The sequence below is a fragment of the Chrysemys picta genome, chromosome 1 (assembly GCF_011386835.1).
Source record: "Chrysemys picta bellii isolate R12L10 chromosome 1, ASM1138683v2, whole genome shotgun sequence".
NCBI classification, from domain to species: Eukaryota; Metazoa; Chordata; order Testudines; family Emydidae; genus Chrysemys; species Chrysemys picta.
The window spans coordinates 215,649,504-215,669,259 of record NC_088791.1 but is presented as its reverse complement, the minus strand read 5'-3'; the positions used below and the strand labels follow the sequence as shown (position 1 = coordinate 215,669,259).

General features: G+C 40.2%; 1 protein-coding gene across 6 annotated transcripts in view; it reads right to left on the bottom strand.

Moving 5' to 3' along the window:
* RPS6KA3 (ribosomal protein S6 kinase A3) overlaps nucleotides 1-19,756 on the bottom strand; it is a 128,863-nt gene that overhangs the window by 60,207 nt on the left and 48,900 nt on the right. For 3 of the 6 annotated variants that reach the window (XM_005281512.5, XM_005281513.5, XM_024106892.3), the window contains 4 exons: nucleotides 16,329-16,445; nucleotides 13,191-13,272; nucleotides 7,747-7,827; nucleotides 6,569-6,648 (listed from right to left, as the gene is read on the bottom strand). In XM_005281512.5, coding sequence (XP_005281569.1) covers nucleotides 6,569-6,648; nucleotides 7,747-7,827; nucleotides 13,191-13,272; nucleotides 16,329-16,445 — 360 coding nt within the window. Of the gene's footprint in view, nucleotides 1-6,568; nucleotides 6,649-7,746; nucleotides 7,828-7,992; nucleotides 8,066-10,222; nucleotides 10,363-13,190; nucleotides 13,273-16,328; nucleotides 16,446-19,756 lie in introns of those variants that run through there. The other 3 variants (XM_042859083.2, XM_042859086.2, XM_024106893.3) reach the window with 3 other exon arrangements.

Genomic DNA, 19,756 nt, shown 5'->3' with positions numbered 1-19,756 from the left:
ATCCTGGACTACGCTACACTGTACCCAGAAGCCATTCCTCTAACAAACCCCACGTCCAAGGCGATGGCAGAAGAACTGGTCCAAGTTTTTGCGAGGGTAGGCATCCCTAAGGAGATCCTGACAGACCAAGGGACTCCCTTCATTTTGAGAGTGATGAAAGACTTATGTACCCTGCTCCACATCCAAACCTTGTGGACCTCAGTCTGTCATCCCCAAACAGATGGTCTGGTCAAGCAATTTAACCACACTCTCAAGAGCATGATCTGAAAGGTGGTGACCCAAGACGGAAAAGACTGGGATACCCTCCTACCGTACTTGATGTTTGCGATACGAAAAGTTCCCCAGGCATCTACTGGATTCCCCCCCTTCAAGCTACTGTATGGGCGCCACTCACGTGGCATATTAGACATCGCAAAGAAGGAATGGGAGGAACAACCCAACCCGGGGAAGAACGTCATCGCACACGTGACCCAGATGAGAGAACAAATAGCTGAAGTGACCACCATAGTACAAAGGCATTTGGAGAAAGCACAAGATGCCCAGCTAACCTTCTACAACCGTCGGGAAAAAACACAGAAATTTCATCCAGGAGAACGGGTGCTGATGCTGGTACCAACAACAGAAAGCAAGCTCCTGGCCAGCTGCCGCGGACTCTCTGAGATCGTGGAAGCAGTTGGGGAGGTGAATTATAAGGTGAAGTAGCCAGATCACCGAAGGCCAGAGCAGATCTACCACGTCAACTTACTGAAACCCTGGCTCGATCGGGAGACGTGCCTGGCTGTCCTGCTGGTTCCATCCCAGGCAGAAGGCCCACAAGGGCAGGGAAGGATATCCCCCAAACTAGCCCCAGAACAACGAATGGAGGTCGTCGAGATGATCCAGCAGAACCAAGATGTGTTCTCCACACAACCAGGCCATACGACGCTGATCCAACACCACACCGTCACCTGTCCCAGAGCAAGGGTGTCGATAAAACCATATCGCATGCCAGAGGCAAAAAGAAGAAATTAGGGCGGAAGTAAGGAAGATGCTGGAACTCGGGGTTATTGAGGAATCCCACAGCCAGTGGTCCAGCCCTACTGTCTTGGTCCCCAAGCCTGACGGCACCCTGAGGTTTTGTAATGATTTCCAGAAGTTAAACAAGGTATCCCAATTCGATGCCTACCCGATACCACGCATCGATGAGCTGGTAGATCAGTTAGGCAAGGCCCGATACCTGACCACCTTGGACTTAACAAAAGGCTACTGGCAGATCCTCCTGGCTGAGGATGCCAAGGAAAAAACCACTTTCTCTACACCTGACAGCCTCTTCCAATATATCATCCTACCTTTCAGGCTCCACGGGGCCCCCACGACTTTCCAATGATTGATGGACAGATTACTTTGACCTCATACCAAATATGCTGCCACCTATTTAGACAATGTGGTAATCCATAGCCCTGACTGGGAGACACACCTGGGGAAAGTGGATGCGGTATTAGATGCTCTTAGACAGGCCAGCCTCATCACTAACCCATCCAAATGTGCAATAGGGCTAGTCAAGGCCAGATACCTCAGGTATGTAGTCGGAAGAGACCTGGTGAAACCCCAATGGAACAAAGTGGAAGCAATACAGGAATGGTCCCGCCCGACCCGCAAGAAGCAAGTCAGCATTCTTAGGGATAGTGGGGTACTATAGTCGGTTCATCCCGCCAAGAGGGCAGCGCCTCTGACGGACCTGATAAGAGCTCGGGGCCCAGAGATAGTTAAGTGGACTGAGGCAGCGGAAGCAGCTTTCACAGACCTGAGGACAGCCCTTTGCAGTCATCCAGTGCTCATAGCCCCATATTTCAAAAAGGAATTCATCCTACAGACGCGTTGGATGTAGGACTTGGGGCTGTCCTTTCACAGATGGTGGGGGATTCCTTCCTCAGCTGGAAGCTCCTGCCCAGGGAGCAACAGTATGCCGTAGTAGAAAAGGAATGCCTAGCAGTTAAATGGGCCATGGAGATTTTAATGGTACTACCTACTTGGGCAGGAGTTCACCCTTGTTACGGACCACGCCCCACTCCAATGGATGCACACAAACAAGGAGAGGAATGCATGAGTGACTAGATGGTTCCTATCTCTACAATCTTTCCACTTCCGGATATAGCACAGAGCCAAAAGCCAACACAGCAACGCGGACATCCTGTCACTACAACACTGTCTCTTGTCCCAAGTAGCCCAACCCCGTGGTGTTAAGGGAGGGCTGGGGGGGGCGGGAGGGAGAGAAGAGAAGGGAAAGAATGGAATATGTGATACAGCAGGGCCAGGGAGCAGTGGGAGAGTGGTAGAGGGGAGATATATAAGCCCTAAGATAATTAAGGCGTGGTTCCCTGTAGACTAGGGAGGGTTGCTACAGGTTAATTGGAGCACCTGTAGTCAATTAAGGGCCTGCCAGTAATCTAATAAAAAAAACCCTGCTTCAGGCAGACAGGGTGGTGCGAGGAAGGAGAGAGGACTGGAGTTTGGAGGTGTGTTGCTGGCAACCAAAAGACCAGCGAACCGAAGTAAGGGAGACCCTGCCCCAGTAGGGCAGGGAGACTCCCTTCCCCAGCGTCAAGGATCAAGGATAACTCTATCCAAGAGGGAAGAGGGTAAGAAACCCACAGGGGTTGACAGGGTCTGGGGCTCAGAGTGAGGAGCAAACCCAGACCCCTTCCCTGCTTCCCTCCTCTACCACTTTCCTGGGCCACTAGCAGGGGCAAGGAGTGGCATTTAGCCCCCCTGCCAAGAAAAGCGCAGGACCCACCATACCAACATCAGCCATTTTGCAACAGGAGCCAAAGAATTTGAAAGTAGTAGTGTCTGTTGGTCTGAGCATGCGCATTTGCTCTGCTTCCTGATTTCGTTCAAGGCTAGAAAGGATGAGGCGGATCAACTGCACCCTCAGTTCCTTTGCCACCGCAAACTGAACAAATCCTTAGCAGAGGGGAAGGTGGATGGGATTGGAATGCAGATAGGGACCACACATCTTGAAGAACCTCCAATTACAGGCAAGTAGCCTCCTCTTCTTCGAGTGATGGTTCCTATTGTATTCCACGGAGGGTGATTAACAAGTACCACCTAAGTAGGCGGAGGATACGAGGAAGATGATGGAATGGTTGAACGGAGGATAGCTGTGCCAAACGAAGCATCCATTGCAGAGTCTTGCACTAGGTGTAACAGGAGGCGAAGGTATGTACCGAACTCAATGTGGCTGTCCTACATATATCTGGAAGTGGTACATCATATGCAGGGCAGCTGTACTTGATACATGTGCTCTTGTGGAATGAGCCCTCACTGCAATGGCTAACTGATAGAACGTAATGCAACCTGAAACCCACTTAGAGATCCTCCGTGTGGAAATCGCCTGCCCTTTAATCCATTCAGTTATAGCGATAAACAGTTTAGGGGACTTCCTAAATGGTCTTGTCTTCTGCAGGTGGAAGGCCAGGGGTCTGCGGACACTGAGGGAGTGAAAGTGCCACTCCTCTACTGAGGCGTGAGGCTTTGGAAAGAAAGCAGATAAGTGTATAGGTTGACTGAAATGAAAATGGAATACTATCTTTCATAGAAACTTGGGGTGCAGAGGCAGGGAAACTTTGTCCTTAGGGAACATCGTAAAAGGGGGTCAGCCATTATGGCCTCCAATTCTCCTACCCTTCTCATAGAAGTAATAGCTACCAAGAAGGTGACCTGCCTGGAAAGAAGAGACGGGGAACATGAAGCCAGAGATTCAAAGGGCGATTTCATTAACGTCAAGAGGATGAGGTTGAGGTCCCATTGGTGAGTGATAGGTTGAATGGGTGGATAAGTTCTAAAGAGGCCTTTCCCAAACCTGGAGTCAATAAGAGTAAACACAGAACATCCTTCCACAGAGGGGTGAACTTTCATGGAATTGAGTGCAAGCCCTGATGTCTTCAGGGACAGAAAGTAGTCTAACAGAAGGGGAATGTATGTCCTCTGGGGCGAGACCCGTCTGCCTGGCCCAGGAGGTGGAATACTTCCACTTGGCCTAATAGAAACATCTCATGGAATCTTTTCTGCTACTCAAGAGGATGTCTCGAACTAGGATGTCAATCCCAATCTAGTGAAAATGCCCATACAAAAATCAAACTTGGGAGGTGAAGTGTTTGCATATGGGGATGCCTGATCCTGCTGACATGTTGCGTGAACACTTCTGAGAAAGCTGGCAGCAGAAGTGGGGGATTCGCTGACATACAGAGAAGTGGGGAAACCAGAACAGGCCAGGCCAGAATGGGACTATAGAATAACCATGGCACTTTCCTGCTGGATCTTATGGAGGACACCCAGCAGCAGCGATAGTTGGGGAAAGGTGTAACTGATCTGGTCTGATCAGTGGGCATTGCGCTGAGACCCCCTTTAGAGCACAATGCTTCACACACAATGGCCATGGGGATCGTCATGAGGACTGAGATCTAATAAAACATAATTGCAGAACTATTCCCCAATATATGGGGTAGATGGCAAATCAAAAGAACAATACTGTATAAAATCATGAGTAAAATGTCATGTGGCAGAACTACAAATTAGGTTAGGCAGATACACCAATAACTTACAGGAATGAGCCTTAAGTCTCTCTGGGACATCTCAATGAATAACTTGATCCACTTGACACACAACACATTTGTGGGAAACAGATTTAAATCCCAAATAGGGCCAGCTCCCATACTAGTGAAAACACTAACCAAGACCCTTAGAATTTCTGTATCTGTGGAGTGGCTGAAGATGGAAAAGTCACTAGTAGGAAGGTGATATACTGAGATGCCAGCAAGGAGCATGTAAATTGAGGACAAAGAGGCTCAAAGTTTTCAAAAATAGCCAAGGGCCCAAGTAAGTGGAGCAAGCTGAACCTAGAGTAGCTTGCAGGAACTGTATTGTAGACCAGGGATTCTCAACCTTTTTCTTTCTGAGGCCCCCAAACATGCTATGAAAACTCCACGGCCCACCTGTGCCATAGTAACTGGTTTTCTGCATATAAAAGCCAGGGCCAGCATTAGGAGGTAGCAAGACGGGCAATTGCCCAGGGCCACATGCCATAGGGGACACCGCGAAGCTAAGCTGCTCAGGCTTCTGCTTCAGCCCCAAGTGGCGGGGCTCAGGGCCACAGGCTTCAGCCCCATGCAGTGGAACTTCAGCTTTCTGCCCTGGGCCCCAGAAAGTTTAACACTGGTCCTGCTTGGCGGACCCCCTGAAACCTGCTCACGGCCCCGCTGGGAGCCCTGGACCTCTGGTTGAGAACCACTGTCGTAGACTCTTTTGCAGAAGATGAAACGTTTGGCAGATGGTAGGTACAATTGGGACTTTTGGCCACCAGAAAGGCATGAAACATGATTTGGGATTGTGGTATAAATATAACAACAATGTTTCTGCACACGATTGGCAACAGCTGTGTAACTGTGGCAGCATGGGTAGCAGCAAGGGCTAGCCTCCTGAGTATATATCCTGGGTACTGGGCATGGTGTTGATAGCCTGTAGATTGATCTAGCTAGATCAAAGCTAGATTCTTCTTCATATGACTGATGTAAATGTAGAACAACAATTATAATTTCACATTTAGATGGCTAAGCCAAATAATTGAGTCTGGAGTAGTAAAGTGTACTGCTGTGATGCCTCCTTCGTATTTGTGAATCGGGCATCAAGTTGTTATATGTTCCATGGTGTTCTGGGTGACCACAGCTGCACACTGGAGAGTCTTTAATTTTCCATTTGTGCAGCAAGTAGCCGCATCTACCATGGTTTGTGCAGATACGATTTAGGGTTGCCCATGAGAGATCAAAGCCAGGGATCTTCTGTGTTGGATCTTTCACAAGGTGTTTATTTGTGACTTTCTGTGAACTCCGTTTGGCTTTCTAAGCTTCTTCAGGGTTGAAGTTGCATTGTTGAAGGTTACCTATACAAGCTGCAATCACACCTCTTGATTGCAGTGTAGTCAGACAGACACCACTGCATCAGTTTGGCTCTTGTTTGGAAAGTTCTCTTCATGACCATAAGGGCTAAAAACGTGTGAATTTTTTTTTAAAGCTTAGGATAAGGATTACAAATCTTGCTCACCTCAAGCTTATAAAATGCTCAGCACTTTTGGGAGAGGGTCTAATAATAATACAGATCCATTTAGCATAAATATAGATGTCAATAAATACACAAACTACTGCAACTAACAGATAGTCTCCCTGTATAAGCATATTTCTATAGCTCTATATACTTTTTGAGGCAAGTTATTTAAACAGGTTGGTGGCGGGTATATGAGAAAGCACAAGAGCAATATGGGAAATCTAATTGCTGGAGTGTACCTCGGGAGTAACAAATTAACAACATTCTTATGACAGCACTCTTTCAAAGCTAAACAAACAAAAATTAAAAAAAACCAAAACCTCCTGAAGAGCATGGATAGAAATATATTTTTATTTCTAAGGTCTGTTTAATGAAAACCACATTTTTAATAATTAAGAACATGAAGGTAAACTCTCCTAATATACCTCCCCAACACAGATCAGTGAAAGACCACGTTTAACCATATGTTTAATGTGAAAAAATTGTTTACCTCTTTGGATAAGCGTGTAAACAAGTCTCCTCCCCTGAGAAAATCCAAAATAAGGTATAGCTTTCCTTCTGTTTGAAAAGCTGAAAAGACCAATTAAAAACAAATTCAATAAGCAGCTAATTCGTACTTTTACCAACGACCAGAAGAATAAGTTTACCAGAATTTACCATTGTTCCCATTACCAAAACAATGACTCTCTCTCTCCTAGATTGAAACATAGTCACTTAAAAGAATTAAATAAATTCTACCTTTAAAACAAATCAGTGTCATGTCAGAAGAAAAAAATAAAGGCAGATCACCAATAAACTTTATGCCACTGAAAACGTAGCTTGGCTAATCAGCATTCCTTTTCCAAATCTTGATAATAAAACAGTTAGATTTAAGTGAGCATGCCAATACATTTAACGTACATCATGTATGTTAGTGTTATGAGATATTCAACCTAATACGGAGATATATTACATTGTACAGTAATCACATGGAAACAGGACTGGACAAAACACTGAAGAATACACTGTAGGGAATGATATTAAAGGGGCACTATCAACTTAAGAACAAAAAAAATCACTTCTGTCTGAACATTTTGTAGCAACTATTGTTACAAATAAAACTTTAAATTGGTATAGCTGAAAGATAAGAAAATATATTTCTCTATTTTTGCAGTTTGTTTACTCTGTGCAGTTAACAGAATATTGCACTGAGCCATTTTCACTCTTTCCTCTAAATAACTGAGTTGCCACTGAAATCAATAAGAGTATTTCTATTGACTTTGATGGGAATGGGACTAGACACTTTTGTACATGTTAGTCTTTATAGATCAATTAGGGATGGAAAATATTTTAAAAACAGAAAAGTATGATAGACAGGTGTAGAAACTGAAATCTTTTTTTAAAAAATACTAGCTAGATTTAAATTGACATACGTTCCTTTTATAAAGGGATGGACTGAAGTCCCCGTTTCTGCAAAAAATTACCCATGTGCTTAACTTTATGTACTGAGAATAGTAAAACTGATTTTAGGGTGACTATTCAAAGTGTGTAAAGCTAAGTATGTGCAATACATTTTTGCAGGATTGGGGTTTAGATGACCAACTCTAATTTCTATGATTCTTTGTAAAGGTATTTGAATTTTTGTCACCACAGTGACTGACAAATAATATTTCATCTTTTATAACTCACCATAATGTAACTTGACAATAAAAGGATGATTAACTTCCACTAAGATGTCACGTTCCATTTTTGTCCGAACCCGATCTCGAACTACAATATGAACACAAACTATAATTCATATTGAGAACAGACTATTACTCTTACATTTCCCTAATTTACTTCTCCTTGTATATTTTTGGTTTAATTATTACAACTCTATGCCATTCAATAACATCCATGCAAAGGCAAATTTGTGAGACTGTGTAGAGAACCTACTTCACAATACATTGTTTCCTGAAAATCTCACTAAAAACGGACTTGCTCAAGTCAAGTTGTTGCTACTTGAAACCTAGAAAAAAAAAATTAAAAATCTGTAACCAAGAACTCCAACAGCACTATACTCTGATCTACACACATTTTTGTACTATATCAGTTTAGAAACAGAGTTAAAGTGGTAGAACCCACTGGTGTGAATGCAGGTTTACTGTACAAAGCATATCTTATAATAAACTTAATAAACTATATTGAAAGAAGTAGCTTTAAACCAAAAGAAGCTGAACAAAAATCTTTTAATTTGGATTTTTACAAACTATAATCAAAAGATATCCATCCAACGCTATGGCACCACTGAGACTCTTTTAAAAACACATATGTCAATCAATCTAGGCTATCAGTTTACTCCTGAATATGCTCCAAACACTAAAAGGTTGGAATGTGGTATAACAATGCATTCTGGCTACTGTAGCTGCATTTCCCTGAAGGTACTCTCCTACAGATAGAAGGTGATAAAGCACATAAACTGCCTGCAAGTAGAAAGCAGTCTTTAAAAGGTACTATTGCCTCTGACTCTGGATTAAGAAAATAGTTTACTGAAAGAAACGAAGATGGAAACGATCTAAAATGTCTTAGGCAAACCAACCGTTTATTTAAATGCAGGGGACATTCAATCTCAAAACACACAAGTTATTACTGAGTTGTTGTAATTAGTATTCAAAATGGATTAATTTCACAGAAGAGAATAATTTATTTACATGTGACTCTACTTGTCCTAAGACATAAATTGTAACAGAATCACATTCTTGAGTCTTAAGGTTCAAGCACAATGTTCTGAGTATTGTGGCATCCTCTATAGCAAGTCCTTGCCCTTTGGGTCATGGAATCCCCAGAGCCTCAGATGTTGGGAGAAGCAAAAACAAGGCAACATCTTTGGTCAGAAGACACTGTTGTATTGGTACTTTAATGCATAAGCTTAAAGGTGCATCAAAGGTCTCGTTTATATACAAAAATTGCACTGGATTAACTAAATCATTCTAAGAAGGCAGTTTAGTTAAATCAATGCAACCCATTTGTGTAGTATCTTGGTTTTCCTGTCAGTTCTGGGCAATGTCTGAAGGCCAAGGACCCATCTGTGTCAATACTTCATGATTGTCAGGCACTGCAATTACAAGGTGTATGAAGGTCTGAATCTTAACTCCTAAAGAGATCTACAAGACCTCTCCCAATGTGCAGTCCCCCAACTTCCCAGAGGACAATGCGGTGTCTTTAGCCTATGCCTATTACTCACAGGCAGTGCTTTCTAGTGTCTAGAATCTACTGGATCCTTTTCCTGATGATTTTTGCAGTGCTGCTGCTGCAATCAAAATTCCTGCTTTTAACATAACATCTGTTCTACTGATGGAAATAAGGCTGTTACTCATTGCTCATATCCCAAAAGACCCAGTGATGATCTGAACACAACTTACTACCCCACTCAGGGCCACAGCCAGTCAGGAGTTTCAAAAATCACGGAAGTGCTTTTTAATGGGAGGAAACCAATGTCTAAAAAAGGATGTAAAGAATAGGACAAAGCTGCTGGAGGCAAAGCATCTTGTACACCACAAAAGAACTGTCAATCCCCCTCCAAAAAAAAAAAAAAAAAAAAAAAAAAAGAAATTCAAAATATAGATAATCATTTATAAACACTCAAATACATCAATTTTAATGGCCAAACTCTTGAAGGAGGAGCAGTCAGTTGAGAACTCCTCTGACAGCCATAGGTGAAAATGCAGTATCAGTTGAGGCACAAGCAGGGAAGAAATACACTGGACAGGGTGTTAACATTCTCAAAAATTTGTCATCTTTGGTTTGCCTAAGACATCTGAAAGTCTTGCACTTGAAGCTTAAGACCCAAGAGGGCAAATCTTTAATTTATATCTCAGTCATGGACTGTCGTTAAAAGGTAGTTATATGCCATTCTAAATTTTTTCTGGGAACAAACTGTTTCAGATGCTTTGGGTCTGGGATGAAGGTAATCTGCTCCTCTTCTAAGTAACACAAAGAAACAGACAAAAAGGAGAATAAATTTTCCCTTGGCATTTTCTCTTCTTTGGGACCAGATAAATAATATCACCAAATCTGGGCCATTGGTGACATAACTATTCAATATGAAGTTTTCTTGATAAAAACCCAAAATCCACTGTTTTAACCAAATTTTTGTTCATGATCCCACAGAAAAGTGACAGTTTACCCCAGGATAGCTGAGAAGAGATTCTACTTGCAGTTAGAAAAGATACTCTGATTTTTAGGAACATTAGATTTTTTCGTTTTTCTTCCTCATGGTGTCCACAGGATAGACATAAGACTGTTCAGGTGCCTTAGTCTGTCGTTTCATTACTGATATTTAAGACAAAAAAATGTAGTGATATAGGCTCCTAAGTTTTTTTTTTTTTTTTTTTTTTTTAAAGGAACCATTTTAAAAATAATTATAAATGAAAGCTAATTAGAGAATTTACCATATATACTCGTTCATAAGCCGAATTTTTTAGTAAAAAAGGGAAGCACCAGAGAAGGGGGTTGGCTTATGAACAGGTATAGAGAAGGAGAGGTGGGACACAGCCCCTCCCCCCAACAGAGGGAGCAAGGAGAGGCAGCACAGCCAGCAGAGACAGAAGGGAAGAGGCGGGGCCAGAGTCTCTCCGTTGCTGGCCACGCTGCTCTCCCCACAGCCTCCGAAGCAGCTGCAGCTCCAGGGCTGGCAGGCTGCAGCTGTGCCGCTTGGTCCCGCCCTCCAGAGCAGGCTGTGGCCACACCACCCGGCCCGCCCAGCCTGCTGGAACATGCTGCAGCCGCGCCGCCCGGTCTGACCCACCGGAGCAGGCTGCGGCTGCGCCGCCCAGCCTGCTGGAGCGCCTCCAGCCAGGTCAAAGACATCCTCTCAGCCTGCTGGAGCACCTCCAGCCAGGTCAAAGACATCCTCCCCTGGCCCTCCGCAGATAAGGTGGGAAGGGATGGGAAGGGGAGAGTGTGGCGGTCCTGGGCTAGGGGTGGGGTTATGTGTGGGGGGGAGAAATCACAGGGGTTACTCCCCTGACTCCCAGCTTCTCCTCACCAAAAAAATTTCCCCACCATTTGCTGTCCCGGCCCATCAGGGTAAGCAGCTGGCGCACCGGAATACTTTGTTTACTTAGGTTTACCTCTGTGCCTGCGGACGAGATAAACAAACCATCTCGGCCCACCAGCGGCATATCCTGATGGCCCGGGAGCCAAAGTTTGCTGACCCCTAAATTATAGGGTCAGCTTCTGAACAGGTTATAAAAATTTTCCATTTTTACTTATCCATCCTGGGGGGGAGATTCGGCTTATAAACGAACTGGCTTATGATCGAGTATATACGGTACTTATAAATTCTCAGAAAATTCATTCTATTTTGGAGCAAGTCCTATATTTTTGGAGAGGACATACATTAAAAAAAAGTAGTTAAATTCCTGCTTTAAGAGCAAACTTTAACTATGGAACCAGGTGTGGGAATTTTGATAATATATTTATGATTCCAATATGTGCCTCAGTTTCACTCTGTGCTTATTATTGCTATGCTGTGAGTGTAAAGAGCAGGAGATATGAGGCGTTTTGTCACGTAACTCTGTTGGGTGATATGAACAGGTCATTTATTACTGGCTGAGACCAACCCATATCAATGGAAGCCCCTATGAGACAAGGGAAATCCCAAGGAACGAACAACTGACATATCAATCAGAGGCTCCCAGCTTGGGTGGGTGGAGCACATATGAACTCAGGATGAAGGCAATGGAGGGAGGTGACAGGAGTCGATAACAACTGAGCTCAGGGATACACACAGAGCGCTCTCCTGGAATGAAGACAAAAAGACAAAGACAGAAAACCAAGATAGTTCCTACAGCGGCCTGGTTCAAGGGAGCCCTGGCATTGGCCAGTATGAACTATATCTTGATGTTTGCTTCTTTATGTTAATTTAAGGATTTCCTGATGTTATATTCCAGTCCACTATGGAACCCTATTCTGTTCTGAAAAGGCTGCCTGGTGTCACTGCAAATACTTATTGAGGTGTATTGATTCCTGAAGAAGGAAAAGATCTCTGAATAAGAGTCTATCCTGTGGGTCTGTGACAAGTAGAGATTCAATAATACAAAATATGGTATCTGGAAGACTACAGAATGTTAAGACTCCTATCCTTTTCCAGGGTTCACTGTGTGTATGGAGAGTGATTAGGGAAGAGGGAATACAATTAGCTTCTTCTTTTCTACAAAACATATAAGCATAACCTCATTATGTATTTATATTCCTGAATTTTTCTTTTCATAAAGTTGGTGGGTTTTGTTGTACAAAAATACTCAGTTTTTGTGACTATCATAATAAAAGAGGTATTAATGGATTTTTCAACATCACAAACTAAACGTAATTTGATCTCTTAACCTTCTCAACAAAAGGCAAGAAACTTTATCCACAAAGTTACACAGCATTTTGGAGAACAGAAATAGGCCATTTAATAAGTACACCTCTACCCCGATATAACGTTGTCCTCGGGAGCCAAAAAAATCTTCCCGCGTTATATGTGAAACTGTATTATATCAAACTTGCTTTGATCTGCCAGAGCACGCAGCCCCGACCCCCAAAGCGCTGCTTTACCGCGTTATATCCAAATTCGTGTTATATTGGGTCGCATTATATCGGGGTAGAGGTGTATCTACTAACATGTCCAGGATCAAGTCAACTAACCAGAATGATGTAGCACAGCTATCTTCATGGAACATTTATTATGCCTAGGCAGTGCTTCAATAAGGGACATGGATTTTAATACTAATTATTTCAAGAAGGATTACTGAACTACATTATAATGAAGTTAGTAGTAAAAGGTTTAGAAATTTCATATCTACTGAACATGGGTTTCTGACAGGATGACAACAAACAAGTTGATCAAAGGCTATCACGGAAAGAAAACTTATTAAAAATTCTACAAACGTGATGCTTTCATTCATTAATCCTTTTGTGTTTATAATACAAAGACATTACTTTTTGTCCTATTTGATGGTTTAGAATTTAAGTTAAGTATGTACTTAAAAGATCTTTGTTGAACTAACTCTTTTAACAGTATCTATATTTATATTTTTGTTTGCAAAAGATTAAGGTTTGGTACATATGTACATCAATTAAAGTAACCATTTATGAAAAGTATCACTTACCTTTCAGTGTGGCTTTTTTTAATACCTTCATTGCATAAAGCTGTCTAGCATCTGATCCTGAGATTTTTTTGACAAGAAATACCTGTATTCAATATATTAAAAACGTTCTTAAAGGAGATAAATATAAATCAAATCAGTAAACTTTGGTATCTAATTCTATGAATAGGGATTCACAGTTGTTTTTTTCAATAAAATTCTTATTTGTAACAAATAGCTTACCCAACTCTAGTACTGACCACTTACAGTTATCTTTGCTTGTTCACGTTTATACAGCTTGTGTACCTAATTACAAATGTCCCTGTTTACCTATCACATTTCCCCTCCCCCCAATTTTACTTGCATTTAAAAAACAAAAAATATTTTGGGCCAAATTTATCCTGATTTAACTTAATTGATTTCAGAGATGAATTTGGTTGTGTCTGAAAAGTTGAGCCAATAAGCATTTAGAAAACAATTAAATGAAACAGCAAATTAAACATTCTGACCATTCTCTTCAGTTAAATTTTTTAAAAATATTTCTCTTCAAGCAGTTTCACATTTTACAGGAATTAACAGGAACATAACAAAAATGGTTATAAACAAGCTGCAGACATTACATATAGTTGGGATGAGTGGAAGAGTTAATTCAGAGAGGAAAAATATATAATGATTGCAAGACAAAACAACTGTTCATAAGTAATCAAAGGCAATAAATATATTAACCATAGTAATGGGCTTTTAAAAATATAGCATAAAATTGTGAGAAGACATGTGCCCATCTACACCTTGTTATAGTTTACTGTGATTGACGATCACATGTATTAGTAAAGTACTTCCAGACCCAACTGAAGTGTGTTTCATTTCCTTTTGCAGTAGGATTTCTTGAGAGGGATGACGTTTTTAATATCCTTAAACCATTCAGATATGGAAGGGGATGTATTGATTTCCACTGTAGACAAATTCTATGTTTAGTAAGAAGGAAAGCCAAATACACAAACCGTTTTATATTTGCGTTTTGGTTCACTTATGAAAAGACGTAGCAGACAGGTCATGGGGTAAAGGGGATTTTCTGAGTGATAATTTAGTATTTGCTATGTACCACTCAGGGTAAATCTGAAAACAGAGGGTGCTCCCACATGCTTGTGCTAGTGACCTGATAGAGATACGACACTAGACAGTTAGAGGTGGCACAATTGTTATGTGAATCAAGTTTTATTGTTTAGTACAGTAAATTATATGTAATAATTTTGGGCCCAGCTCTCATGTACACCAAGACCTCTTTTGATGCCAGTGGATGCCAGATAAATATAAACAGGGCTTAGTGTTAATGAGAATCAGGTCCTTGTAGTTATTATTGCCCCAAAATTATGAGTTATTACTATTTAAGAATTGCCCAGGCATCAAGGCCTTTTAGAAATTATAGATATCATAATCATGTCCTTCATGAGTTCTCAAAGATAACTGTTAATGGTTCTGAGACTGTTTTTTTATCCTGGATTACTCATCTGTACCCGAATTTAGAGATTTTCATATGATGACTTGGGTAGGATTCCTTGACAAAGAAACAGGCTACAGACAAAGTACCTTTGGGGTTTGTTTCTTGTTAAGCCAAGGAATTACATATTCAGGTGAACGGCAATGCTACTGCCAAAATTGCCAAAAAACATTTCTATTTATTCAAATAAATTAACTTTTTTTGGTGGTGTTTCGTAAATAATTAGAGAACAGATGGGAAAAAATACTTAGAAAGAACAGGTATTGCACCTTACTTGACAGTTAGGCATAGATAGGATGTCCTCATCTCTCTCCAATGAGAAATTTTATCCAGGACTGGTATAGAATTAAAGTGTAATAGGGTGTTAAAAAAAATCTTGGTTTATGTTTATGATCAGTACCTAATCGGGATTCTAATACTAAGGAGGAATTGGAAAGTACTGTTGGCTCATATGATATATTTCAATCTTCCTTCACTTGATTATGAGCCTTGCATATCTCCCAAATGCAGTTAAGGTTTTAAATATTCACTTTTGCACTCACTGAAATAAGTACCTGAAAAGGTTATCTGCAAGCAGGGCGACCTTGCTTATGATGGTAACTGTTTTAATGCCCCAAACATTAAGATTATTATTGAATAAGATTGCAAGTGGTTCTATCAAAATTTCAAGGTGAATTGAAGATAAGGAACAGTTCTGTCTTGTCCAAATTTTGATGGAGGTTGTTTGGTAGAAACAACCCTGTGGGGTTACTGAATATCATTAGGGCTGTCGATTAATCACAGTTAACTCACGCAATTAACTAAAAAAATTAATTGTGATTAAAAAAATTAATTGCAATTAATCGCAGTTTTAATTGCACTGTTAAGCAACAGAATGCAATTGAAATGTATTAAATATTTTGGATTTTTCATTGCTTGTATTTTTCAGTACTTGTATTAGGTGAATTGAAAAATACTATTCCTTTTTTTTTCTTTACAGTGCAAATACTTATCAAAAATAAATGTAAAGTGAGCACTGTACACTTTGTATTCTGTGTTGTAATTGAAATTAATATATTTGAAAATGTAGAAAACATCCCCAAATATTTAAATAAATGGTATTCTATTATTCTTTAACGGTGTGATTAATCGTGCGATTAATTTTTTTAATTGCTTGACAGCTCTAAATATCAGTGTTATTAATTCACTAGTATAGGACCAAAGCCCATTTTCTGTAATACATGAACAAAACTAGAGCCATTCTATATTGTGAAATACTTTTTCCCTTACTGATGGCCATTCTGCCTACCACCTGTTCTTTCTTTCGGGTATGACAGTGTGTTAAAGATACATGGAATGGATTTATTCAGGATGAATAATACTCTTCCATCTTAATATCTTACTTCAGAAAACTTTTATACCAGAGTTGCACAAGGAGAGAATTCAGGAATCTTTTTGAGGTTTACAGAATAGCTTAATTTGGAACAGATTTACTGTTCAAAAGGATCTGCCAGAGCCCGAGTGCTTTGTTAGTAAAGCCCAATTTAGAACATAATCTTGACCTGGACTACAGCTTGAATATAAAAATCTGACTGCTCTAAATATTTCACCCTTATTACTGTCCAATTGTAGGGCTTCTTACTGCCCTTTTGATAACCCATTCACAAAAAAAATGTACAACATACCTTTCCAAAGGAACCCTGTCCTAGAACCTTAAGAAGTTCAAACTGTGATGGGTCTGCTTTCTCATGTCCTTCCTTTACATGATGTGTTATTGCAATCTCTTTGATATTGCCTTCTTCCTGGAAGGAAAACATAAGAAATAACTGTAGGTTAATGTCATGCCTTCCAAAATATTTTGTAAACATCACAAATCTATTCACAAATATCAGAGATACTGAAACTGACCAGGTAAAACCATTAATAGTCTAGAATTAAATCCAATCCTAGTGGATTTTGGAAGAAACAGTAATGTTACATAATTCTATGGGCAATTCTAAGTTTGTATATGAAGACTGCAGAAATAATAGAAATCAGGACAATGAACAGAATGTGTCATCTGTAAAAGCAAAGGATGTGCAAATTTTCTCCCAAAGTTAAGAGACTTATGAAAAGTAGGCAGCCATCCAGTTTTTGAACTGCAGGATAGTACACTGAGGAATTATTACATGAAGATAAAGTTAGGTTATTACTGGAGGTCAGTTTTCAATGCACAGATACTTTATAAATGTATTTTTTCCTCAAAATATGCAGCTTTGGTTGCTCCTTGCTGGCACATATCTATTTTAGCTATAGATTTGTAACCTCCTCCATCAATCACCACTGCAGTAGAAGCAGTGGAAGAAACCTTGAGTAAGTTTTTAATCCACACAATGTTTGTATAACAGTTTATATTCCTCACACAGGATGTCTGTATTTCCTCATCTTGCACAAATGTGTTGGGGATTTAACTACTGTGTGTTGCTGCTTTCTCCCAATCCAAGTTTTTCAACGGGGCCCAATCCTATGACCCATTTCAGTCAAAATGGCTGACACTGCAGGCTTCGGTCCTACATGATTAAAAAAATTAAATGCCAAAAATGGGCTTGGAGTTAGAGAGAATAGAAAGGAGAAAAGGGTCCTACTTTCAAGGTACTTACACTTAAGATTAAGTCATTTAGTAGAAGGCTTTGCTACTTTTTATTTCTTATTGTCCTCCCTTTCCTGTCTAAATGTCACCATACTTATTGTTCCTTTCCTGTTTGTATATATATATTTTCTGTCCTTCTCCTTTTGAATTTTTTTTTGGTGCTTTTAAATTCTCTTTTTATTTCTCATTTTTTCTTCTGCTTATTTTATAGCTTCCAGTGCCTTTTCTGCTCCAAATGTCCCTATGGTGTAATCAGCCCAAAAATTCACCCACAGGACCAGGAGACACCCAAGGATGCTCTTGTAAGAGCACAAAGATTTAAAGACAACCCCCAATCTTCTTGTCGCTCAGAAGCTGCTGCTCATTTTCACGTTTAAGATACTGTAAAATATGGTTTAACATATCATCACACTGACAATGGCCTTTTAAACACTGGGTTAAAAAGTAATTTTGCTTGAACCATGTTAAAACATTTTTTACAGTCTTCATTTCTGTTATGGTAACAAAGTCAAGCAAGCATGTTCTAAAATAGCAGTATTACGTTGGTAGACGTCTAGCATTACACTTTTAATGCTTCAAATAGATAAACATGTTTTGGCTCAACTACCAAACAAAAATACACTTTTCATTAGGACACTAAGAAATAAAGTACTAAAATCTTAAATTTAAATAAAAGTTTTAGCTATTTATTTAAATCACAATTAAGTGCAGAGATTTAAAAATCATCTTGATTTCAAAGTCTATCCACCTTGCCTACTAGCCATAGAATAAATCCAATAGCCAGAGGAGAATCCAAAGAGCTTAGTTAAAGACTTAACTGCTATAAATATGCACATATAAACTTGTGCAAATAAGGTTTAGAAGTGCGCCCAATTGGAATGTTTCTAGAGATTAAGAAATGTGTTCAAGATGAACTCATCTTTCCAAATAAACAAGTATGCCCCTGCACATCAGGCATATCATCAAAAAATTCAGTCAAAATTTCAGTGTGATATACTCTTACAAAAATGTTGTACGCTATATACCTGAAATAAACTAGTAGTGTAGTAATCTTTCCAGAACAGCGCTACTCTTGCATATATGTTTATTTTAAAATAATTAACCTGAAAGGGATTTTATACATAATCACACTATTAGAGATGGAAATCTGAAGTCTTTTTAAAGCTTCTCTCAGAAGTACATTACAATGACCTAAATAAGGAGGCTCATCAGTTATAACAATTTCTTATTGATTACTTGCAACTGGTGGTAATTAAAATAAAAACCCTATCAACCCCTTTTTTGAAAATCACATATTTCACGTTTCTGATAAGACCTCTGTTGATTCACAATGCTATCTTACATTTGCCAAATTAGAATTTGATCTTCTTATAGGCAAATCTTCTCTTCTGCATCTACCTCAAGTAAATAATTTGGGCACTGGGGAACTCTGAGGGAAGACCACAGGAACTGAGGAAACTTTTGGGATAGAGGGAGCCTATACAGGAAGGATGGGCTCCACCTAAACCAAAGTGGATCCAGACTGCTAGCACTTAACATTAAAAAGGTTGCAGAGCAGTTTTTAAACTAAGAGATGGGGGAAAGCCGATCGCTGCAGCAGAGCACGTGGATCGGACAGAGACTTCTCTTAGAGAAGAGTCTATTAATAGAGATTCTCTAGGTTTTAGTCAGGAAGAGAGGATGGAAGAGGATAAAGTATGGGCCAGATCAGACTAGAAACATTCACGTAAAAAAGTATCTGACAAATCACAAAAGGGTAGACAAATAAACAGTGACAAGTTTTTAAAGTGCTTGTACACAAATGCTAGAAGTCTAAATAATAAGATGGGTGAACTAGAGGGCCTTGTGTTAAGGAGGGTATTGATACAACAGGAATCACAGAAACCTGGCGGAGTGGGGACAATCATTCCGGGGTACAAAATATATCGGAAGGACAGAACAGGTTGGGGGGGGGGGGGGGGAGAAGAGTGGCACTATATATGAAAGAAAATGTAGAATCAAATGAAGTAAAAATCTTAAATGAATCCACATGTTCCACAGAATCTCTTTGGATAGTAATTCCATGCTTTAATAAGAATATAACACCACCTGACCAGGACAGTGATAATGACGATGAAATGCTAAGGGAGATTAGAGAGGCTATCAAAATAAAGAACTCAATAATAGTGGGGGATTTCAATTATTCCCATATTGACTGGGTACATGTCACCTCAGGACGAAATGCAGAGACAAATTTTCTTGATACTTTACATGACTGCTTCTTGGAGCAGCTGGTTCAGGAATCCACAAGAGGAGAGGCAATTCTCGATTTAGTCCTGCGTGGAGCGCAGGATCTGGTCCAAGAGGTAACTATAACAGGACCGCTTGGAAATAGTGACCATAATATAACAACATTTAACATTCCTGTGGTGGGAAGAACACCTCAACAGCCCAACACTGTGGCATTTAATTTCAGAAAGGGGAACTATGCAAAAATGAGGATGG